Below are 25,209 nucleotides of genomic sequence, written 5' to 3'. Positions count from 1 at the left end.
CTAGAGTGCTCCACCAGCAGCAGGTAGCTTTCATCTGCTCCTGTAGAGGGAATACCAACCCTTAGTACCACTATTTTGATCCTTTTTTGAACACAGGTAGAAAATCTCCCGTAGTCTACCCGGTGTCGTACTGCTTCAATTCTGGAAGATTTTGTTGGAGAAAGAGGTAAAACTAAGTGTTTGGGACGGAACTCCAAGATACTGCCACCAATTATTTTCACTTGTTCTCTACAGAGCACCTAAGGGTAAAGTTTGTTCTGTATTCTTGACCAATACTGAACTTTGTATTATGTCTCCTTATACAAAGAACACCTGCTGCAAGCCACCTTCTTTGCCCAGTTAAATCCTTCCAAAACTTCTGATTAAGATTTTTTTTTGAAGTAGCAGATCATCAAGACATGAGCATGTCTATTGAGTAACTCTATGATGTGGTCCCCTTGTCCATGTGTGGCTGTGATAGATGGAATTAGTCTGACAACTCTTATTGATGTAGAGTAGAATTAACATCAAGTATAAAAATACTGGAACCTTCTCTTTAAACTCTGATGCATGGCAGGCAGTGAACTGTGTTTAATACCCTTGCTGAAGGTGTTCAACATTTGCTCTGAGGTTACTTAGCACCCCAAATAGGCTTCTACAAACAATTACCTGGGGGGGGGGGGGAGAGAAGAGAAAATGGAGGCCGAAAGTCCACCTGAGTGCAAACATAGCTTCAAAGGGATATTCAGCTGACCAGATATAAGGAAGTGCACCCCCCACAGTCCCCTCTGGGCCTTCTCCCTAACCACAGTCGTTCTGAGGCAGATGGAAAGAAGGGTGAAGAGCTGGAGTGCAGAGAGGAACTTTACAAGAATAGTTTGTAGAGTCACAGAGTTGAAGACAAGAAGGGATCATGGAGTGACTTCCTGTGGCATGTCACCAGCTACACCTGCATTGAGCCAGTAACCATGGGCTAGAGCATCTCTGCCAGACAGGCATACAGTCTGGATCTGAAGTCATCAAGAGATTCAGATTCCACCACTTCCCTTGGTAGTTTGTTCCAATGGTCAATCACTCTCCCCATTAAAGTGTCATCAGTGCTATCTGAGAGCCTTTGTAGATCAGAAGGGACATGGTGATCATCTAGTATAACAGGCCAAAGAACTCCCTGAATTGAACTAGAGCCGATCCTTCACAAAAACATCCACTCTTGATGTAACAATGGCCAGTAATAGCGAATCCACCCCACCCGTTGGTAAATTGTTCCAGTGGTTAATTATTCTCACCATAAAAAAAGTGCTCCTTTTGCAGTCTAAGTTTGTCCAGCTTCAACCTCCAGCCACTGGATTTTGTTATACATTTATCTGCTAGACTGAAGAACCCTCTCCAATGTATCAACATCCTTCCTGAATTGTAGACACCAGAACTGGACCCAGGATTCCAGCAACAGTGCCAAATACAAATATAACATAACCTCCCTACTGGTACTTGATATTTTCCTGTTTATGGATCTAATGACCGCATTAGCCTTTTTGGCCACAGCATTGTACTAGGAGCTCCTGTTCAGCTGATTATCCACCATGACCCCCATGTCTTTTTCAGAGGACTATCTTCCCAGGATAGAATCCTCCATCCTGTAAGTGTCTTACATTTTTTGTTCCTAGATATATACGTTTACATTTAACCATATTAAACTGCATACTAATTGCTTGTGCCCAGTTCACCAAGTGATCCAGATTGCTCTGTATCAGTGACCTGTCCTCTTCATTATTTACCTCTCCCCAAATCCATGTTATCTGCAATTTAATCAGTGATGATTTTATGTTTTCTTCCAGGTCACTGATAAAACTATTAAATAGTGTAAAGCTAAGAACAGATCCCAATCTCTTCAAAGCCTTCCCAGTTCAGAGAGTATGAAAGGGGGTGGGGAGGTTTTCTTAACTTTTCTTCTATTAATGCCCTTCTTGTGGGGATACGTGCTTCCTCTTTCTACCCATACAGACCTCTAAGTGGGTTTGCAGTGACAAGACAAACCTGGCATCACTGAACAGGTTTGAAATCTGTGTGAAGGACGATGGTGCCAGTTGAGGGAAGAGGTGCTAAGGTGGGTGCTTCCTACATCACCACCAAAGTTACTGAAAACTCAGTAGTCAGTGCTGGGTGAAGAATTCACTCCCAGTACAGGGCAGAGGAGAGTCTGGTCTCCAGGTTGTGACAGAAGATGGCACTAAAGCCAGAGAGGCACAGTGATCTTGGTCCTCTGACGCAGGACTTATGACATGGAGGCCGGTCTTGGTACCATTGACAGACCCAGTATCAGATTGATGAGCCTGGCGTCTCAAGGCTCTCTGCTGTACACTGAGTTACCAAGTGGGTCTGGCCCAGGCACAAAAGGCACTGGATGTAAGCATCTGTCTTTATGACTGATGGGCAGAAAGTGCAGCTCCTGAAACCTTACAGGCTCCTGGCCAGCTATGGTCTCACTAAGTGGCCCAAGAGAGGGGCTATCTACACTAAGCTATCCTGTAGGAAAGGTCTAGTCTGAGGACATGATAGTGAGTTCTGTTCACAATCTATGAGGGCGGAGAAAGGGTTGTGGATGCCCTTCCTGATACAGAATAGGGTGATGTTACTCACATCATAAGAAATCTTATGCATTCTGCCCCATATGGACATGGCTCTTCTCGGCAGTTCTACAGCTCCAGGCTGGGGCACCATATCCCACAAATGGAACGTGCCCAGAGACCCCCCTGGAAAATGAACACGCTTCCAAATGCATCCTATGAAGTGAGCTGTAGCTCACAAAAGCTTATGCACTAATAAATTTGTTAGTCTCTAAGGTGCCACAAGTACTCCTTTTCTCTTTATGCTTTCATATAGAAATTCATCCTCTCTCCTCATATCTACAGATGGCCAAGAGATTTCACCAGTTCTCAGAAGTACACCTCACCTCAGTCATACAGGCTTTCATCTATCTTTAGGGCTTGACTACTTCTACCCCAGGCTTTCTAGAAGCTCCAGCTAGTGCAGAAGAGTCACTTCTCTTATGAGTAGGAAGGGCTGGGAGCCTCTTCACATCTGTGCTAGCCATGACAACCCTGAAAAGGCCTCCTTGCTCACTCCACAAATTGAAGTCACGGCCCCATGAAGAAAACCTGCTGGTAAGAAAGCTGAGCTCTCAGGAGCCGAAGGGCTCAAAGAGGACCATCCATCAGTTCTAAGGACCACATTACTAACCCTGGAGCTGGAGGCTTTTTAACTGAGGGAAGGGACTTCAAATGCAGCAAGTCCCTCATGAACCAGACGATTAAGGCACCTAAAGAAACTGCCTTACCTTCACACGTTCATGGCAAGATGAAATAGCAGCCACATGCCTGCTATTCGACACCTCGCCACCCATGGAAGGCACCCTTTTACAGATGTCAGTGAGAGACTTCATTGTGTCCACACACTTCTTTGGTATGCCAGGAGCATTGGATTTTGTTTGTTTGTTTTTGTTTGTTTGTTTAAACACCAACTTCCTGCCAGACAGCTCTGCTTCACAACTGAACAGGCAAAGTTCTGGAATAGATGTGCCCCAGCGAATGCCGTTCTCACCCACTCCCACTAGGATGCCTTCATTTTCCAGATGTGTTCATGTTTCCTGTAAGGGAACTCTTCAGGGTACAAAGATTCCCTCTGCCAGGGCGGGAGGACAGGGCAGCTGTTTCACAGGGAGGTTGCTACAAAACATTGAGTGTCCCCAGAAAAACTCCCTTCAGCAGCTCACACTGCCAACTTGAAAAGGGTTTGTTCAGTTGCATTGTTCTGACTAGAACAAGCTGCATGCCTGCGTGGAGTTCAAATCCCTGCCCACACCCTGATTCTTCTCACTCACAGAGTAACAGCACAGGAAAAGCCCTGAACAGCTTTCAGAAAGGGAAGGTTGTCTGCTTCTCTAGTCACGGCCTTTTAATAAGCCAAAGGCCAGAGGTGAGCAGAACTACCCCATAATGTCTGTGCCAAGTACTGTGATCTCACTGCTAACCCGCACTCGCTACAAGCTCAGCAGATATGCAGCAGGCTGATGTGTGAGCTGGCAGTAGGGTTAGCTAAGCCTAAACCAGTGACCTTCAGCCAGCCTGTGTACTAGGATGTTCTACTCCCCACTGGCTGCCCTCTCATCCTCCCAAATACTGGAGGAAGCAATCCATAACAGCGGTGCTGAGACAAAACAAGGAACTTCCAGGCCTGCCCAAGAAGCTGGTTATAATTAGACTGAGTCATACTTTCCAGCCCTCCAAATCCAGAGCTCGTTACTGAGAGTTCACTGAAAATGCTCAATTCCCTCACCCTAGCTCACTACAGAAAAGCAGACAATGAACCACTATCAACAAATCTTATCTCATGGATTGCAGGATTAGAGTTAGGTAGATCCCTTCCCAAGAGCTCCTGTGACCAGATCCAACCAAAGACCACTGTTGAGCCCAAAATATAAATGAGTAAACAGCCACAGATGCTCTTGAAGCTACTGCAGCACAACTCTTTACATCTTAATCAGGGAGAATTATTCTCCTGGTCCCAGGTGTCCCTAACTCTAAAGCCACCACTACTTAGCACAACACCTGCCCACTGCTCCAACTGGTAATGCTTTTTGTCCTGTACCAAACCTCCGCCAAGAAATGCTGGCTGATGGGTCACATTCAATTAGCAATCCCTGCACGAAGCTCCTTAGAGGGAGAATAGAATGATTTCAGACCTTACTTTCAAGGAATTCAGCAGAACTCACACTCACCAACAAGTCTAAATGCTTCAGAAGTCTGCCTCTCTCAGTGAGACTGTTGTATTACCAGAGACAGGCAGAGGACCTGTGCACACACCACACTTACAGCAGATAATAAATCTAGTATGGTTTCTGCAAATCAGTCCCTACAGATCCTACTTAGAGAATGAACTCTCCAATATCTGATAAGAATAAACTCGTTAAACAAAAGTCCTTTCACCAGATGGTAAACAGAGTATTCACTGGGCTTGTCAAAAGCAGCCTCCTGTTTAAGGAGCAAAACTGCTTTGCACAGAACAGCTTTCCAACAGCCACAGAAACGCCATTTAACAGAATCAAGTAAATTAACCCACAAAATTAAAGGAGTCAATGTCATCCTGAGTGACTCACTGGCACGGAGCTATGAGTGGCTGTCTCACTGTGCATCCTTCTCAGAGTGCTGCTGCCCTTATGCACTTTGGAAAAGACCCTGGATGTTTTGGAAAACATACAGACTGGGCAACGGAAGATAGAAAAACGGATCCATACTAGTGGTCATTTCCTTTCTACTGGTAGGACAGTCCATAGAACCAGAATCTTATGCTAGGTCTGCAGTCTCACTGCCATGCCAAGGACAGTCCCACACTTGGCACACCCCCTTCTCAGAGCCTGCCAGCAAAGACTATCTTGATCAATATTCAGATTATAGTACTAAAGAGATGCAAAATTTCTGTTGATAGCAACAAACTGTAGTACACAAACTTGTCTGTTGCAGGACTATAGATTACTTCACCATCACGCTGGCTATTGATTCTATTTCACCCAGCCTGTGCTAGGCTGGATCTGTGCAATTTCCTACCAGAACATTTTGGTTAAGCACAGAAATTCTCCTCTTCTGCTGAGGATAAAAGGGCCACCAATCTCTTCAGTGGGACTGCGAATCAGCAGCAAGTTTGATGCCACAGAAATAAATAAATATTTAAGAGTTTAGTCTCATTGCATACAACAGCCTTTTTTCTGATGCTCACATGCCCAGCTTGTAGACTTTCATGCTGGTACAGAGAGAAAGCCAGGAAGCTGCCTCACATCTTGTTGTACAAAACATACATGTTTTCAGCCCACATTGTGGACATTGCTCTCAGCAAATGTGTGGTGGCATTAGTAGGTTGAGTTAAATCTTGGACTATCCATCCAGCGTGCTCTTCTGGATCCATCTTGAATGAGGCCTTTGAAACCTTCATGTATTTCCCCATGGGGAGAGTGCAGTTAGGGTATTGCATTGTCAGAGACAGGCGATCAGGATACCTCTTGGAGATCCTGTGGCATCAGCATCTTTCCAGTAGGTGTAAAGGTTTAGGACAGAATGGGGAAACATGATCTCCCCGCAGTCTGAGGAAGAATGTGTACCTGGAGAACAATGCCAGGTTCACTAGAAGACCCAGCCTTTTCTGTGAAGAACATACAATAGTGGGGTTCAATGCATAGAGCTCCCACCTACAGGCTCTTCTGAGGTGGCTGCTCATTAAGAATGCCACAGATTGAAAGAAGAGAATTTCCTCCTTCAGTGACTCAGATGCATGTTTGTGAGAACATTTAACATTCGGCTGTGATTCCAGGGCTCTGCTCCACATACTGCAGGGTAAACTGATGTGTGAGGCTGGCTTAAAGAGCCATCTGTTGTCCAGCTCTCTCCTACTTACTTCTACCAGAATGTTAATGAGAATGATCTTTTAGAGCCATGGATAACCCTCCCTATAGGAGCTCAAGAGGTGTCACATTCTAGCTGAAGATAACATTTGAGGGTGGTCTCTACACTAATGCAAAAATCCCAACCAAGTCAGATTAAGCATTGGGACATCTTGAAGCCAGACTGGGAGTAATGACTTTGAGTGAATACCCTGTCTTTTGTAAAAAGATTTCCTCTAAAAGCCCAGGCAGCTAGGATCAGCTTTCCTGGTTTGTGATGGAATACCAGTCCCTGAGAGAGGGATACAGTCATGCTGACTAGGTTTAAAGTCATAGCCTCAAACATTGCCAGAGAAGGCCTTCCATATGACTGCTGTCTTCTCCTTGATCTTCTGGAAAGAAATGGGACAAGAGGAAAGGTATGCAGAAGGCACTCTGGTATATTTTCAGGAAGGATCCTTTGGTACTTTTTGGTCCCTCTCAGGAGAAAGGGAGAGTGTGGGGTCTTACTGTTAAATCTGGGAGTAAAAGTCCACTGGCAGTTTGCCGAGGTGCACAGTTACTCTCAAAATAGACACTTCCCCTCAGCCAGCTCTATTAGTGTCCTGTTAGTCTGCTCCAGCGCTTAGCTCTCCTTTAGCATGAAGTGCACACAGGCATGAGACAATCCTCCTGCCTAGGAAAGTAAGAGACTTGTAAGGAAGGGGATCAGGTCTCCTCATTTAATACTCATCGTGGTGGATGTGATGCTCATCATTACTAGGACACTCGGTGCATTCGGGGAGGCTGTGCTTTGAGACCATGTCACATGTCATTCTGCGCCAGCCAGCTGATGCTGTGCTCTCCTCCGTGTGACAATGTTTCCTTGATCACTCTTCTGCTGATAATATGCTCCCAGCTTTCTAGACCCATGGCTGGAAGTCACAGATTCTTTCCAGTTCAGAAATTCTGCAGCCTGCAGTTCTACTGACCTTCACTCATCAGCAGAGAGAGTGACCTCAACAACAGACAGCACATGAGAGCAGCTTGGAGTGATGACAGGAGGAAGAGGTTAATGTGAACTTCTTCCTGCGAGTGCTGCTGGAACAGTGGCTAGCCCAAAGTGTAGGAACAGTGAAAGTACTGACTACAACAAACACAGCTATGGACTATTCAAAAAACTATTACATAGGGATGTGGCAACATGCCTCATTTTGGTCTACAGGAGAGAAAACCCCTTGGGAGTTAGCTACTGGGGTAGGCTTTAAATGTCTCCATCTTGAACTGTGGCTTTGACAGGTTTCAGAATAGCAGCCGTGTTAGTCTGTATCCGCAAAAAGAAAAGGAGTACTTGTGGCACCTTAGAGACTAACAAATTTATTTGAGCATAAGCTTTCGTGATGCATACTGTATGCATCCGATGAAGTGAGCTGTAGCTCACGAAAGCTTATGTTCAAATAAATTTGTTAGTCTCTAAGGTGCCACAAGTACTCCTTTTCTTTTTGCGGCTTTGAGGACCTTGTTAGGTCCAGCATATCATTCCTGACTTCCTGGAGACCAGGAAGAGCAGGAGTATAGGTCATTGTCTTTCTGATCTGCTTTACTGCCACAACTAGGAGACATTTAATGGCTATTTTTGCCTGATTTTAATTAGGGCTTGAGCTCCCTACATACTGGCTATGAAGGGCTTGGTTAGTCTGAGTCCGTAACTCTGACATACATTGGTTTGCTGAGAGCTCCAGCTGAGCAACATAAATTGTCTAGGATTGCATGAGATGCAATAGCAAATAAATGCCAGAGTTCTTTCAGGTGCACCTAGCCCACAGGATTTCCTAACTTCTACAAGGGATTGATTCAGATAGGGAATCTGTCCAGGCCAAAATCGCCCCGGAAAAACAAGTAGAACTGCTGATGACCTCCCACACCTAAAGTTGCCTACCTATGTCTTCCATAAGGAATCCCCTCTCCTATGTGGAGTCCTTTGGAAGGAAGCCCTCCACACTCAGTAAGCATGGATACATCCTTACCAGCGCAGAGATCTATATTAAACTACTGTAGGGTAAACTCATGAAAATCTCACAGACAAGGCCTAAGTCTGTTTTTAAAATCAATTTAAGTTGAAGTGCAACTTCTGTGTTTAGACTAGTCCTCTGACACCTGAAAACCACTCAGGCTTCACTGCACCACAGCATAGTAACCCTCTTCCAGCACTTTCGAGCTGAGGAGCTGGAAGCACTTTCCCTGGGAGGCAGGTAAGCATTACAACGTCCAGTTACAGAACCCCTTAGTGCTTCCGTGCAGGTTCAATCACCCCTGAATGCTCTACGTACTCCTCAATCCCAAGCTTGTGTGCCCAGTGCTCCCCCAAACCTGCCACACCCCCACATGGTCAGTGTTACCCCCAATCCTACACGTGCGCCTCTGAGAACACCGAGTCAGAGCCCCCCCCCGTGCAGTCCTAGCTAAAGAGGGTGTGCACTTCAGTAAAGCAGCCAGTATGAGACACTGGTCAGGAAGCAGTTTCTCAGACAGATAGGGGTTCCTAGAGCACAGCTCACACCTTGGGCTGCACTGTGAAGCCTGGGAATTTGATCAGCAGGAGACTGTACATTTAGAGACAAAAATCCAAAGTTGACAGTTGGCCTGCACTTGTATTTTTGTTGATAAAACAGATGCTAGTTGTCAATTTGCTGAGCACTCACAGCTCCCCAGACTCCCTGGAGTTTGGGTATTAAGCAGCCAAGAACCAGGCTTTCACATGGCAGTGGTCATATGAAGAGAGCAGGCAGCATGACTCAGGCTACCATGGCATGTCCTAGCTTCCACCTGGGCAAGTTTCATCAGCCCCACAGTGCTGCAGCCTTCAGTTCAAAGCAGATGACAGTCCTCTAGCTCTTCTAAACATGGAACTCATCCAGCACCTTTCTCCTCTCCACCCGACTCAGAATCCAGGTGTTCCAGATGTACCTTTTAGATCTCCAGATCATCACTGCCACTCATCAGGAACAGGACTCTTAGTAGTGCAAATCGGACCTACTCACACTTCACTTTCCTGATCTAGATTCTTTAGCGCTGTGATCTGTGTCCTCTGGCTCTACAGCAAACACGCCTATAAGGAGAAGTTGGCAAGTCCAAGATTTTCCTCCCCCCTCACCTCCCGATCCCTTCTGACCACTTGAAAAATAACAAACACGTAATTCTCTCTTGTTTAGACTGGGAAATGGTCCAGCCACAGCTGCCAATGAATCTAGAAAAGCATGGGGAGCAGGAGCAGTCTTCCCTGCACCCAGCCTGGAGAGGACTCCTCACCAGTAGTGAATAGTGACACCTTGACAGTCTCTCTCATTATCCTTTCCTTGCCTAGCCGGTGGCACTTTCACATTTCCATTTCTTGCAGCTACAGCACCTAGAAGTCCTGAAGGCAATAGACACAAAGCTTGAAGACAGGCAGATGTGGCTCTCTTGGGAGCCACAGGTTTGATCATAGCTCCTCTCAGACAAGGAGAAGTGTCCCCAGCTCTCCCCACGGGACACAGGGTGAGGGGAGGACACACGGTGTCAAATGGAGTCAAAAGCCACAGCCACAGAACAGGGTCTGTGCTATGGCACCACATCAGTGGCCCAATATTTTGTCCCCATAGTAAAACAAGTCACCCCATGGTTTCAGAGGATCAGTCCAGGACTTGGACTATGGGAGGCTGAGGGTCACTGTCCTTCAGTGATTCATGTACCCCTTGCTTGAGCATCTGGGTGCACAACAGGTTAAATGCAACCAGACATTGAACCAAACCAGCTCCTACAGAGGGGACCAGACCTCCTCTATTCTTCAGTCTAGGATGAAGGCGTTCAATCCAGTAAGAAATAAACTGATGTTCCGGAAGAGGGAAATGGAAGTTTCTTCCACCCATCTATCACCAAATCCAACAGTCTCCCCCTCTCCCTGGTCTGAATCATGGCACCACCCTATGATCCATCCATTCAAACCCATTTGTCACACTGGTGTGGACAGGCCCAGTCCCTCCCAAGGGCATGACTGCAAGGAAGGGGATTGTGAGATATGAGGCAGGCAGATGCATTTCTCACCTGCACCATTTCTCCATTGGAAGCAATTAAATCTGTGGGGATGGTGACTCTGAAGGAGCGTCCCACCACAGCAGAGCTGTCTGGAATCCCCACCACTGCTGGGACTGTCTCGCGGAGATCTGACAGCACAGAATGCATGGAGGCCTCTAACTGGTTTTCCCAGTCCTGTGCAAGTTCAGATGGTTCACTGGGCCAATGGCATTGAACAGAGGCAGCCACCAGCAGCAGTGTAAGCAAAGTCCTCCCCAGCAGAGGGGCAAGCCGTACAAATCCCACAGTCATTTTTCTTGCAGACTCCAATACTGTATTCCACTCAGAAAGGGAACCCTGAAAGCCTGTGTGCTGGCTCCTCAAGCTCCTCACAGCAGCTTCATCCTGGGAGTCTCCCGAACCTGAGAGAGAAAGAAGAGGCCAAGTCAGCACATGAAAGATGCCCATTTAAGAGCACTGAAGAATAGCCAAAAAGCCCACTTGCCTAACGCCTCTGCCCTCCCACCCTTTTAGCTCTGCTGTGCAAATGCAAGAGGCCTATTCCCAGTGGAGAGCAAGCCTTTAGCAGCCCATGCTCACACTGGAGTACAGCCACTCAATGGAAACAAGGATCCTTCCTCCTCTCCACTCTCAGCCACCAACTGCTGGAGCCCGAGCGCTCAGTGATTCAATGAGGAACACCCTGGGGTGTGAGCAGCAGGAACTGATGCAGTCTCAGAACTTTGGAACTAGGTGACCTTTCCAGGAGAGCTGCAGTCAAGCTAGGATATCAATGAATTTAAATGCTAATTACACAGAACAAGTCCCTGAAGAGATGTACACCGGTGTGAGCAGGAAGCTGCCACCTTGACAGCCTGAGGCAGAACAGATGATTCTGCTCCGAAGGCCCATGAGCTCCCACAACCGGACCCGCCCCCAATTCTAGCTTTCAGAGTTAGGCATGTGTGCAGAACGGACCCTCTTTGCTAGCAATGCACTGCCAAATCTGGTGTGGGGCAATAAGCATGCACTGGGCCCCCCAACACCCTCCCTACACATGCAGGATGCTCCCCTCCCTATCATACCCCCCAGTCCCTACTCCACTCCTCCCCGTATGCTGTCCTGTCCCGCTCCCACATAGAATGGGCACCACTGCTCCTTTCCAGTGCTGTGCAAGGATCAGGTGCTGTCCATTCTTTGTTCACACAGACTTGCCTTCAATGTCTCTTATTTAGCGGCTTGTTCTTTCTCCCTCCACCTTTGTGTTCCCTTCTCTCCTCTTTGGTGCCCCAGCTCCCATCTTTTGTTCCCCTCTTCCTTCCATTCCCTCCCCCCTTCCCCTTAGTGCTCAGAGTTTGTGTAGGCCCAAAGTGATAGTCAGAGATCTCCAGTGCAGCTCCCCATGCCATGGCTGCTCCTGCCATGAATTGTGTCTATCCATTAAGTCTTGTGTTGTGCTACAGCTTCTTCGTTCGGGAAGCCCTTGGGAGTCTTTACCGCAAGATGTCACAAGAAGAAGCAGGCCCCCCCATCCCCTGATGCCGGATAGGGCAGCGCTCTAGGCTGGGCTAGGAAGCAAAGAGTCAGGATATAATGGTTCAAGGGGAAGCTGCTTAGCCCTGTGAGACACTGCTAAGGGATGAGGCTTTCTTCAGGGCTAAGAAGATGACAGTGACTCCAGCGTCCCTTTCTCGATCCAGGGAGAAGCACCTCACAGCCATTCCGAGACAAGCTGCAGGTCTTTGTGACTACCAGATCCGAGCACAGCCTGTAAGTTGTCAATGAATCTACTCCAGCTGTGCCATTTGACATCAGCCCTCTGACAGACCCGAGAAGAAGTTACTTACTGTAACTGGAGGTTCTTTGAGATGTATAGTCCCTATTTGGATTCCAGACGTGCATGTGCATGCATGCCATGCGCCTGAGCGATTTTCTAGTAGTGCCCTTGATCTGCATGTGAGCAACCTGCATGCTTGTGTCCGAGGCTATAAGAGGTCATGCAGTTAACGCCGCTCCAGTTCTCTCTTACTCGCAAGCAATGGAGTCTACAGCAGAGGAGATGGAGGGCAGGTATTGGAACCAAATAGGGACCACACATCTCAAAGAACTTCTTTGAGTGATGGTCCCTACATGGAGGCCAGATGTGGGTGAGTAGTGAGCGGCGCTCAGCGTGGAGGTGGGTGCGTGGACTCGCGTGAAGTCAGTCGGCAGGACAGCTCAGCTGACAAACGCATCCCCAGCAATGGCGCAGTGAGCAGTAAAGGTGTGGACCCAGGTCCATGTCGCTGCCTTGCAAACATTCTGCTAAGGCACGTCTGCAAAGTAGGCCAACAAGGCGGCCTGTGCCTGCGTGGAGTGAGCCAGGACTCCAGGAGGCGGAGGAGAGAGCATAGCAGTCCGCAATAAATGGGAGATCCATTTACAGATGTGTTGTGAAGAGAGGCCCTGGCAATGGTGACGAAGAGCCTGGGCAAAGCCTGGAAGTCCTGGGTGCACTGGAAATAGAGGGCTCGTGCCTCGTGGACTTCGAGAGAATGCAGTGTTTTTGTTCTGGAGGTGGTGTGCGGTTTTGGGTAGAAGATTGGAAGGTGGATACTTTGGTTGAGGTGGAACAGGGAGAAACTTGTGGTGCAGGCACAGGGAAACTTTATGGAAGATGCATATGGGGGGGAGGGGTCCACCATCAGAGCCACTAGGTCGCTAATGCGCTGCACCAAAGTGATGGCCATCAAGAAGATCTTCAAAGGGCAGTTTAGTGAGGGCAGAGAGGATTATATTTAGGTCCCAAGATGGGGTAGGGGTTCCGTACTGGTTGAAAGGAAATGAGCAAGCCTTGAAGGAAGTGAATGGTGGTCGGGTGAGTGATGGTGAAGGAACCATCCATGGTGGGGAGGAAGGCACTGAGCACCGCCAGATGGACCCATATGGATGGGTGAGTGAGGTCCGACACTTAAGATGGAGAATGTAGTCCAGGAGGATGGGAGTAGAGAGTCTCCAGTGGATAATGGTGGTGGTATGCCCGGATGGTGAAACACGCCCACTTCGCTTGATAGCAGGCCTCCTGCTGTGCATGAGAACGTCATGCACCAGGGTGAAGCACGTTCCGTCTATATATGAGCCCCATCCAAACATCAAGCCGTAAGGCGGAGCAGGCCCACATTGCTGCACCTGGGTGAAGAGATCCAGGTGGGTGGGAAGGCAGATCAGAGGGAGAGCGGCGAGGTGGAGGTGGTCAGTGAACCAACACTGGTAAGGTCAAAAGGGGGCTATCAGGATGAATGTTGTTTGAACCCGTTGCACCTTGTGGAGGATTTGTGGGAGCAGGGGAATGGATGGGAAAGCATAGCAGACTTCAACAGTCCATGGCAGGAGAAGAGCGTCGCCCTGTGAGCTCGTCCCGAAGACCCCTCTGGAGCAGAAGAGGAGGAGTCTGTGGTTCTCGTTGGTTGTGAAGAGGTTCCAGCGCAGGATTCCCCCACCGGTGGAAGACGGAGTGAAGTGTGGGATCATGGAGCTCCCACTCGTGATTTGCATAGAACAGGGGTGGTTCCTTGTGGGGTTGGAGCTACAGGTGTCAACTTTCCAATGTGCCGGGGGTACTCACTGCTCAACCCCTGGCTCTGCCACAGGCCCTGCCCCACTCCACCCCTTCCTGCCCCCTCCTCTGAGCCTGCCATGCCTCACTTTTCCCCTTCCCCCTGTACCCTCGGATGCATTAGTTTTGGCTCCATGGACTTGTGCATGTCCAGGTTTTCTAAATAGTCCTTAACCTGTTCTTTCACCACTGAGGGCTGCTCACCTCCTCCCCATACTGTGTTGCCCAGGACAGATGTCTTCTTCTGGCTCGTCATATCTGCAGGGTCAAGGTGCAGGCAGGGGACAACTGGTAAGATGGCAGCGGCAGCACCCCATGGTCCTGGCAGAGTCATAGGGAGGCCAGTAGGGCCAAGCATAGGGGTCCTTGGCATCAGTGGGCCCCAGGGGGAATGAACTACGGCTCTGGGTCATACGTGGGTGGATAGGTTGAGTTTTGCCAGGGATATGGACTGCGAGAGAGCGCAGATGTCAAGGAGGGGTCTGGCTTGGAAAACCAATCAGACTCAGAAGGTAGGTCTGGCAGAGGCAGAACCGTCATCAATGGTAGGGCATGGGTGGAAGAAGTGTGCCACTCAGAGGAGTAGGAGAGGTTCATCTGCCGTAGTGGAAAGCAGCGAGGTGTCCAGAGGGCTGGAGTGAGGCGGCGAACTGGCGTATGGAGCATCAGCTTTACCGTGGGCATCAGCTGTATCAGGTGAGCTGGCATGCAGGGAACCGGGCATGACAGTCTGGAAGGGCCCAGTGGCATTGACGGTTGTGGACCAGCAACCGTAGCGGTAGGCGGTACCTGCAGCTCACAGCAGTCTTAGCCTTATGATCCTTCCGGGAATTAGCAGAGCTAAGAGCACCAAGGAACAGGTGTTCCGACTCTGGCCATGTGACGGTAAGAGGAACTAGAGTGGTGTTGTCCTGCCCGGCCTCCTATAGCCTCGGACGCAGATGACGCATGAGTGGGTCAACGGACACTACTGCAAAACCATTCCAGCTCTGGCACATGGCACGCATGCGCACCCATGTTTGGAATACATATAGGGACCATTACTGGAAAAACCAGGCTGTGCACACGAGCCCGCTGCCTCAACCCACATCTCATTTGACACAGATACAAAGAGCCCTGTACTCTGCAGCAGTATGACAAGCTGGAGAGCAGAACTGCTGACACGCTACCATGTAAATGCACGCTCACGGCTGTAGAATGGCTTGAGTCAGTCCGAGGCCCTGTCCACACAGGGTCTGAACCAGACCAGTTTCCACTAATTTGCCTTGCTGCAGTACTCAGTACATTCAATACATTGCATTGGCAGTGGTTCCCACAGCCCTAGCAATAAGCTAGCGTGGTAGCTTTAAGTTTGTCACAGCCTTGAGCTCCGTAAGCTAGGTCGACCTACCCACCCCCATGCAGAGCAGGGCTAAGGCCAGAGCTGCCCCAAGAGCCCCTTCCCTTGCTACTGACTACATGGCTGTTCCTGCAAGACCCAGAGGATGACAGGCCAGCTCCAGCACTGCAATCAAGCCATTTGCCCAGGTGCAGAATTCACATAAGTGGGTCATAGTAACTGATAGCTGTCAGCAGATTCACGTCACTGAGCTCGAGGAGCAGCACCCCCAGGAGACTGGATCTAAATTCTCTGCTCCGAGGAACAGCGACTGCAGTTGGGATCAGTTCTATACTGAAGCCTGGAGGTGCCGGAATTCCTAGTTACCCCACACACGCTGGCTAAAAAGCATTACATGTAGCCTGCTACCAGAACTCCTGTGAAATGGCCAGAGCAGTGGCTCAAGGGAGAAGCTCTTGTGTCTGTGAAGAACAGCCCTCCGCAGCTCCACCAGAGGACCCTGGCAGACATCCCTTTCCTAGAATGGTCAGAACAGCTTAGCTTGACAATCTTGGTCTTATGCCACACACAGACTACCAGGAATCCATGTAGATAGCAACTCCCCCAGGGTCAGGTACACTAATACCAACTGGCCTACGCTCTGCATTCTTCTGGGTTGTTTCATTCCTCTGGCTTCAAAGATCAGCAGAGTGGAATCACAGTGGAGTCCAGTACACAAGAATTAGGATACTCACTCTTGAAACGCAGCGGCAGCTGGGAGCTCAAGAATTCCCCCACCCCAAATTGACCACAGTAAACTGGCTGAGTTTACAAGTTAAACCACAATTTGTTGTTCTCCATCATTGCAAGCTCAGCCTGGATCCTGCCAGCCAACTGTGCTCTGCCTGCTTCATTTGCCTTCCATACTGGATTTCAGTGTACTCTTCCACAGTTGCATTGGCTCTGCAGTGCTGACGAGTACACACCTAGCATCAAGCTCAGCAGATATATGCAGTAACAAAGTGCCATTTTCACAATCTTTTCCCTGGTCAAACCATACTTTACTCATTTCACACTGCTGGATTCCAGCAAATCCATTGCCAGCAACAGGAAAAATCTGACTGCTGGGAACAATCTAGAATGAGAAATTACTATCCCTTGCTTAAATGACATGCCCAGACAGGGAAACAGGCAGTACTGGAACCCCTTGCTGCTTATGTGAAACCCAGTCGCAAACTCTAAATCACTACCTACTATGCCTAACATTCTGCACACGGCATGCTAGCAGCATCAGCTTCACACGAATATGTGATTGACAGAGGAATTGGTCACACAATAAAAGAATCAGCAGCTCAAACTGATGTTTTACTCCGCAAGGGCTGAGTTGACTTACAGGTTGGCCCTGAAACCATCCCTAACAAACTGTCTGGGTTCTACATCCCTGTGAAGGACAGCAGCAGCCTGGCTGAACAAGCTCTGCTCAGGTTTAACCAAGAAGCAGCGAGGATGTAAATCACCACAACCAGGGATTCAGAAGTTCATTTGCCCAGGGGATGAAGGAAGCTTCCCCCTGCACTGCCATCAATTTCTACAGAACCTCATCTTTCCACTGAGAACGGCTGCACATCTAGCCATAGGCACTGACTCCATGGGTGTTCCAGAGCTGGAGCATCCACGGGGAAAAATTAGCAGGTGCTCCACACCCACTGGCAGCCAAGCTCCCATCTCCTTGCCTCCTTCTCCAACCTCCCCTGAGCGCGCTGCGTCCCCGCTCCTCTCCGTCCCTACCAACGCTTCCCATCCCCCCACCCTCCCTCGGCTGCCTGACAGCTGTTTGGCAGTGCTTAGGACTTTCCAGGAGGGAGCAGGAGGAGCAGGGACATAGTGTGCTCAGGAGAGGAGGCGGAGAAGAGCAGGGCAAGGGCGGGGAAGTTAGGGAAGAGGGTGGAATGGGGGCAGGTAGAGGGTAGCAAAAGGCAGGGTGGGGCCTTTGGGGAAGGGGTGGAATGCAGGTGGGGCAAGGGCGGGGCAGGAAGAGGCGAGCATCCCATTGGGCAGAGGGGAAGTCGGTACCTACGTGTCTAGCTCTGAAAACTGAAGAAACCTTCCCAACGGGACCAAGTGTGTACTGAAGCCAAGTCTTCCTGAGTCTACAGATTTCAGAGTAGCAGCCGTGTTAGTCTGTATTCGCAAAAAGAAAGGAGTACTTGTGGCACCTTAGAGACTAACAAATTTATTTGAGCATAAGCTTCGTGAGCTACAGCTCACTTCATCCTTACAGTGTGTAAGATAAAACCCATTGTTTCATGTTCTCTGTGTGTGTGTGTGTGTGTGTGTATATAAATCTCCCCACTGTATTTTCCACCAAATGCATCCGATGAAGTGAGCTGTAGCTCACGAAAGCTTATGCTCAAATAAATTTGTTAGTCTCTAAGGTGCCACAAGTACTCCTTTTCTTTTTGAGTCTACAGAGAGACAGCGTCGTTCATCTCGGCTCTTTGCTGGTGGGATGGGAGCATAAAGGTCAGCCAGGGAAGGCTGGGTCTTTGGGCCAAAGCAGCAGGAAATTTCTTGCCTAACACAAACCAAGAAAAAGGGATATTGGTTGGAACACTGCTGTATTTTTGGCTTGGTGAAACATTTTGGGTACATGTGAGGATTTGGGTAATTTTCCAAATCCGGATCACATGGTCTAATCAGCTTTCAGTGCTATTCCCACACCGCAACTGAGTGTAATATCTTTTACAGGGACTGTATCCTCAAATGCTGTGAGTTAATGAAAAAAACACTGCTATTCTCCTCCAGACTTAGTCTAGACCGATAAATAAGCCAAACAGTACACACCAAATATTTAGATAACCTCTTCATAACTGTCGGGCCACTAAGCTTATTCCATTGGAGGCCCTCATTTTCCTGCCAACTTGCCGGAAGTAGAGAAATTAGACAGAAAAACTCATTCTGGCCACAGAACTCAACCAGGAATAGCACTGGGCTCAGAATACTGTGTGAGGGCCATTTTCGGCCACCTTATTTCTTTAAGAAGTGCTCAGTAAATCTAGTTTTGAGTTAATAGTGAATGTCTATTCTCTTGCCAGACTGTGCACAAGAACTTCTATTTCTCCGACTGCCTGCGTTCTGTCTGGTAACAAAAGGGAAAAGTTAAACTGAAATACTATATTTAACTTGACTTTAAACATTTATTTTTAGAGGATGGCAAGCAGAGGCAAGTATTAAAGTACATAGAATACCAGGGTTGGAAGGGACCTCAGGAGGTCATCTAGTCCAACCCCCTGCTCAAAGCAGGACCAATCCCCAATTTTTGCCCCAGATCCCTAAATGGCCCCCTCAAGGATTAAAACTCACAACCCTGGGTTTAGCAGGCCAATGCTCAAACCACTGAGCTATCCCTCCCCCCATCAGTGCACAGCAACAACTATGAGATTCAAATATAAAAATACAACGTATTTGGGTATGAGAACTATTCACACAACAGCTCTAAAAACACCACAAATTCTAAGTTAGGACTGAAGGATACAGACTTTCTGGCTTGGGGCACATGCAAGCCTTGGTGAAAGTAATCAAGGTGCCCACATAGCAAGAAATATACTTCTGGCCAGTAAATTTCTCTGTTGTAAGGATGCCTCATACATTACTGAACCTGCTTGATACAAGTTAATTCTGAAGTAGAAACACTGGAGCTTTCCTTCTAATAAAGAGAATCAAAAGGCAAAGGCAAGGAAGGGAAGATGTTTTCAGGTGATGTTTAGAAGAAGGTAGAGAGTCAAACTAGACAGAAGTGAAGGTAATGCTAGATGCAGTGTGTGGCACAGGAGAAGGCTCTTGCATCCACAGTGGTAAAACTATGAGTGGGCAGAGTGGAGGCTAGGAGGAGAAGAAGGCCTGGTCTAGACTTCAGTTTTACCAGCATGACTATGTCAGTTAGGAGTATGAAACAACAATCACCCCCAACTTCTATAGCTTGCTGGCAAAAGCCTAGTGTAGATGTAGCTGCTACTGGCAAAAGACTATAACTGCATCTCCACTAGGTATCATATCGCAGCAAATCTGTTCTAGTGTAGACAAGTGCAAGTCCGTGTTCTTTTTAAAAAAAAAAAAAAAAAAAAAAGGAGGATGGGGAGGGCAATTTCAAATTGGATCATGAAGTAATTGGGGAGCCAGCAGTGTTATGGTCTCATTTCCCAGTGCCCAGGAGAAGGCTGGCATGCAGAATACTGCACATACTTCCTGTAGCTCACAGTGTATTTCTAGCATCTAGTGCAAGGGACTGGAGACAGGACTCTTGGGTTGTATTTTCAACTCCTCAATAGGCTTGCCACATAGGCAACAGTGGCCAAGTCACTTAGGGTGGGTCTATACAGTTGCACCTGTTTAACTAAAGATATTATTTTAAACTGATGATGTTAAATTGTCATGGCTTTGTGTGTGAACATTCTTAAATCAATGTAAGTGTGACTTGTATCCATTTCCTTTGACCCTATCAATTTACAGGTGGTAAACAAGTTCTAAACCAGTATCAATGTCTACACAGAAGTTTGCACTGGTTTAACTAAACTAGAGCATGTTTGTACGTAGACAAACCCAGCAGTGATGGGTCTCACTCACTTATCCATCTGGGCAAGATTAATAGGTTCCTACTGAGCATGGCTGCAAGGGTTAACGTTTAAGTGATTTGAAATCTTCAGATGTTACAGTGGTGGTGTAGCAGCGTCAGCTCCAGGATATTAGAGACACAAAGTGGGTGGGGAATAACTTGCATGGACTAACTCACCAACAGATGTTAAAGATATTGAGCGTCTCAAATCTGTTTGACAAGCATTACAGTCAGGAGAGCTAGGGCTTGAGGATGCTGCAGAGAAGGGATCTGCAACCAGGCAAAGCAAGAGGACATGACGACCTGGAGGAGAAGAAACACAAGTACAATAATAACAAGTCACTTATGATTGCTCCTTGAAGGGAAATGACTGGGGATTACACAACATCAAGACATGGCTCTTCTAGTACTCTGGTGGTCTCACCAGGCAAGTATTTTCCTAAAGCACTGGGCAGAACCACAAGATCAGAAGGCATGGAAATCATTACACCTGCAGCTCCTTTCCCCACTACTCCGTAGCCTGAATCCTATCCTTCAGGTGTCTGGGGCATCAAATGCTGCTTCATGCATGCTGCTCAGGCTGTGTCTGTGCTATGGTCAAAGCCAGGTGGTTTCTGAACCAGGTTACTTAGCCAGCAGAGCCAGGGACTGCCTTTACTGTAGTATTACAGAACCACAGCAGAGACAATGAAAAGCTCCTGAAAGGAGCACTCTTCCAAGCGTCCCCAGAATATTGGGGAGTGTGGGAGAAGAGGCTGCTAGTAGCAATGACTAGCCATCGCTAGGTGCATGAAGCTGCTATTTGCACTGGCAGCAAGGGCTTGCAGGTGTCCAAAGCAGATAGAGTATCTGGAAGCACAGACGCATCAGTGTTTAGGATGTTACTATGTCCCCAGCCAGGACAGTCCACCTAGTGAATGGAGTAGTTCTAGCTCTCAGCAAAGCTGAAGGAAGACACTCCTCCGAGAGTGGAAGAGGTTTAGGCTCCCTATATAGTATACAGAAGGTGCCCGATGCAGATACTATAAGGAATGACAGATCAGGAAGGCGGCTTGGGAAGAAGTTTTGTCCCACGCTTTGTCCTAGGGGATCAAACTGCACTCTTCAGAGCTGTCATAGCTAGAGCCCAGAACAGCACTCTAAGCCACTACTGCTAGTGACCTCAACACACTCCTTCCAAAAACAGCTGGGGACTCTCCTTCCCCTGAAGGGAATATTTCCTGCTCAAAGCAAACTTTCTACTTTTGTCCTAAGGGAACTCAATCCTTTAGATGTCAGCTCCAGTACTGCCTCCAAGCCAACCAAGATGGCTCAAAACAAATATCTTTAGCCCCTCCTCTGGGTCCCGCCCTCCAGGAACAGAGGTAGGCAAGTACTTAAGATTCCCAGACCAGAGTTATGCATCCTGGGAACTGTATACAAAACTTCCCTGGGAAGTTCAGAGCTGGGGTCATTGTGCAAACATAAGTCTTGCTAATCTTAGTTCTAAGTAAAGCATGAACCAGACCAAAGGAAACAAGAGGACTTGAGGGGGTGAAAGATTGTACTTTCACATTCAGGGTGAGAAATATGCAATACAGGTCTGGCAGGCACCTCACGTCTATGGTAAGAGTAACAGTGTGAGCAGCAAAAGGAAGCTGTGATGTTGTTTAAGAGTAAACCGGCTGTCTTGCCAGCAAAACAAGACAATCTACAAGTGTTTAAAGATGGTCCTGGAAGAGTTTTGAGCACCATCCCACAGGCATTTCATTCCTGCGTGGACATACCTAAGTGACTCCACGAAGCCTAATACAACTGAGTCAGGAAGATCAATGAAACACTAAACACTGGCAAGTACAGATGTGGCAACATTTATATACTTTTTGCCAGAATAATTAGATGAGCTGTTAGCAGGACACATTCTGACTAGAGAGGAACAACTATGTTGATGCAGTGGGCTCTTACTGTCCCTGTACTAATATTGTGTATACCCTCTGCTTTCCCTATGTACTGCACCAATATTTCAGTGGTGGGAATTGGTGTGAGATTTTTTACTGAGGCCCTCGGGTAGGTGAGGCTGCCCAATAGTCAGCACATATGCTATTGTGGTGCCCTTCCTAACCTGAGATCCAGAAAGGGGGTGCAACCAGGTGACAACTTTTGTCTGGGAAGCAGGACAAAGAGGAGGAGGGAAGAACAATGGGTGGTGTCAGGGGATTGATTGCTGGAAGTGGGGTAGTCTGCTTGGGGGACTGGTAGAGGGGGAGTCCAGGCCGTCTGGCACAGGACTCCACAAGATTGGACTGGCTGAAAGTCACTGATTTCTGGTGCTAGCAAGCTATGTTCTACGCTGTGTTCCTGTTGACTAAAACTTTCCGTTCTACATGCTGGCTGAGAGTCACATCTAACTGCAGAGTTGAGTGCAGGGCCCTCTGGCTTCCCCAGGAGCCATACCGGGTGGACTCGGTGTGGAAGGGGATGTTGAATGCTCCGAGGTCAGATCCAGGAAAGTGGAAGCTGGGTAAGCTTCTTCCCCTGGAGACAGAATGCTCACAGAGGGGAGGCATGCTCCCCCAGAGTCCTGACCGGCTTCGTATGGAGTAGTTTCAGAGCATTGCCCTGGTGACCTCTGACAACTGGTGGCAGCGGGGGGATAACTGTGCCACGAGGACAGAGCATCCTGCAGTAAGTGACTGGGGAGCAGTAGAACGAAGGGGGAATTAGTGAGAAGACGACGTGCTGAAGGCTCAGAGAGGCACAGGGAGAGGAGCTACGGCTTAACCCTGAGAGAGTGGTGGACCCCCAAGAAGGGTTGTTGCACTGAATGGGTTACCTCCCAGGAACCGGGGGAGCTGAGAGAGCACAGGCCTGTGAGTCCGTGACCACTTGGGAACAGCATGCAGATGGCCTATAACCATCTCCTTAAGAAGAGCATTGTAGAAAACTGGTTGCAGAGAGAGAGAGCACTGTGCATTGGAAGATTAACCAAGGCACAGCTATTGCTCGATTGGAGGAGAATGATCTCTCTAAGGAGCAGGTTTCATGACCAGATGGAGCTGTGAGAGAGGCTGGGAGCAGCCAGGCAGCCAACCAAGGTCACCCCAGCCACCAACCCAACCAGGGCAGCGGGAGGGCTGAAAGCAGCCAGGAGATCCCAGGACCCAGCTACCCAACCAGCAGGGATCTTCACAGCCAAGTTCCCAGTCAGTGGAGCTGAATGGTTGGAGTTAGAAATGGAACGGATACTGAAAGAGCTGGAGGACCATGAGAAGGAACAACAGGACTGTGAGAAGGAACAGGAGGACTGTGAGAGACAGAGGCAGTCATGAACTGGTGATGAAGGAGCTGAGAAGCAGAGGGACCCCTGCTGGGGTGAGTGGAGATGGGCCCAGGGTGACTAAGCCTGCAGGGAACTCCGTGCTGCCTGAGTTTAAGGAAGGGGATGATTTTAGATGCCCTTCTCACTGCCTTTGAGAAGGCCTGCAACGTGCACCAGGTTGACTTTGCAGATAAGCTAGACATCTCACCCCCTTACTGGGTCCCAAGGCCACAGGGATGTTCAGCCAGATGGATGGGGTGGAAAGCAGGACACTATGAACTGTTTCAAACAAGCCCTGCTGCACAAATTTGAGCCGACCTCTGAGGCATACAGGAAAAGGTTCGGGGGCATGCAGAAGACCCCAGGGGATGATTCTATCTGGAACTGGCCAACCTGATGGGGAATACACCCACAAGTAGGTGAATGGGGCCGGGGCCCACATCAAGGAGGACATGATTGAACTGATGGGACTGGAATGACTATATGAATTCTGTCCCCCTGACCAGAGGACGTGGCTGGTGGAGAAGAGGCTGAAGGACCTGCACCGTGCAGGGATGCTGGCTGACAAGTTTGTAGACAGCAGGTCAGGATATGGAATGGAACTCCAGGGGGACAGGCCCACATCAGTGCAGAAGGGGGGTCACCCAGGGGCTTCCCAGAAGGGGGACTCTGATAAATCCCTCCTGAGAGGCACAGCCAATACCAGAGCTGACTGACTGGCCCCCGGGGACGAACAGGACCTGAGGTATAAATGCTATGGGTAAAGGGGCCACAGATGGGCCCGGTGCCAAACGCTCAGGAACAGGATGAGCAAATCGAGGCCCCCAAAGGAGGTTAACTGGGTGGGGGTCCAGCCGGAAGGAGAGGCTGGCTCCACAGGCCGAAGGGGCTGGCAGTTTAGCAATGGCTTCAAGAGGAGGAATCTCCCAAACCAGCTCCTCAGGGAGGCTTGATGCTCCAAATTCAAAGTTCTCATTCTACACGGTGGGCGCCGGATGACCCCTGAGGAGTGAGTGCCTCATTCCCCTGGAGGTGGATGGGAAGCAGGTCACTGGGTACTGGGACCTGGGCACTGAGGTGATGCTGGCCCAGCCGAGGTGGTGGCCCAGACCAAGTGGTGCCCAACACTTACCTGACCCTGAAGGGCATGTGCGGGCCCCTGTTTTAAGTACCCGTGGTAAGGGTACATCTGAAATGGGGGGGCAAAGGAGGGCCACAAGACGTGGAGGTGCACCCATCATTTGCCAACCGAGATGCTGAGCGGGTGGGCGACCTGGCAGATTGGCTAGGCAATCCCAGAGCATCCTAGCCCATTACCCAGAGTCAGAGTCAGCAAAGGGCACTCTGCCATGACACCGGGAGGGGGTACCCTGCATGGGGCACGGGACCCCACCCTGGCAAGAAGGGAGCCACTGCAGACAGGACCTGGCGGGGCTGCGGCCTCAGATCCAGCCAGTGAGAGGGAGCAGGTCCCCATCCCTTCCCCAGCCGCCTGAATTCCAGGCCAAGCTGTGAAGGATCCCTCCTCAGAGAAGCTGAGGGAACTTGCTGGCCATAGCGCAGCAAAACCCCTGGGGGAAGGCTGCTGTGAAAGATTCCTGCAGAAGTTTCAGAGTAGCAGCCGTGTTAGTCTGTATTCACAAAAAGAAAAGGAGTACTTGTGGAACCTTACAGACTAACAAATTTATTTGGCATAAGCTTCGTGAGCTATAGCTCACTTCATCGGATGCATTCGGTGGAAAATACAGTGGGGAGATTTATATACACATAAAATGTATATAATGGCCCACCTTGAGTATCACCATAAAAGGTTTTCCTCCTTCCCCCCTCCCCTTCCTGCTGGTTAATAGCTCATCTTAAGTGATCACTCTCCTTACAGCATGTATGATAAAACCCATGGTTTTCATGTTCTCGGTGTGTATATAAATCTCCCCACTATATTTTCCAC

At 48.8% G+C, this 25,209-nt stretch overlaps 1 protein-coding gene across 7 annotated transcripts in view; it reads right to left on the bottom strand.

The window, feature by feature from the left end:
- DAG1 (dystroglycan 1) overlaps positions 1 to 25,209 on the bottom strand; it is a 104,373-nt gene that overhangs the window by 20,759 nt on the left and 58,405 nt on the right. For 6 of the 7 annotated variants that reach the window (XM_038410660.2, XM_038410657.2, XM_038410658.2 and 3 more), the window contains one exon: positions 10,469 to 10,860. The exons of the other annotated variant lie outside the window; for it this stretch is intronic. In XM_038410660.2, coding sequence (XP_038266588.1) covers positions 10,469 to 10,750 — 282 coding nt within the window. In that variant the 5' untranslated portion in view covers positions 10,751 to 10,860. The remainder of the gene's footprint in view (positions 1 to 10,468; positions 10,861 to 25,209) is intronic. 7 annotated transcript variants of the gene reach the window in all.

Source organism: Dermochelys coriacea, chromosome 7 (assembly GCF_009764565.3).
Source record: "Dermochelys coriacea isolate rDerCor1 chromosome 7, rDerCor1.pri.v4, whole genome shotgun sequence".
NCBI lineage: Eukaryota > Metazoa > Chordata > Testudines > Dermochelyidae > Dermochelys > Dermochelys coriacea.
The sequence above is the reverse complement of the archived record's forward strand: the minus strand, read 5'-3'. Positions and strand labels throughout refer to the sequence as shown.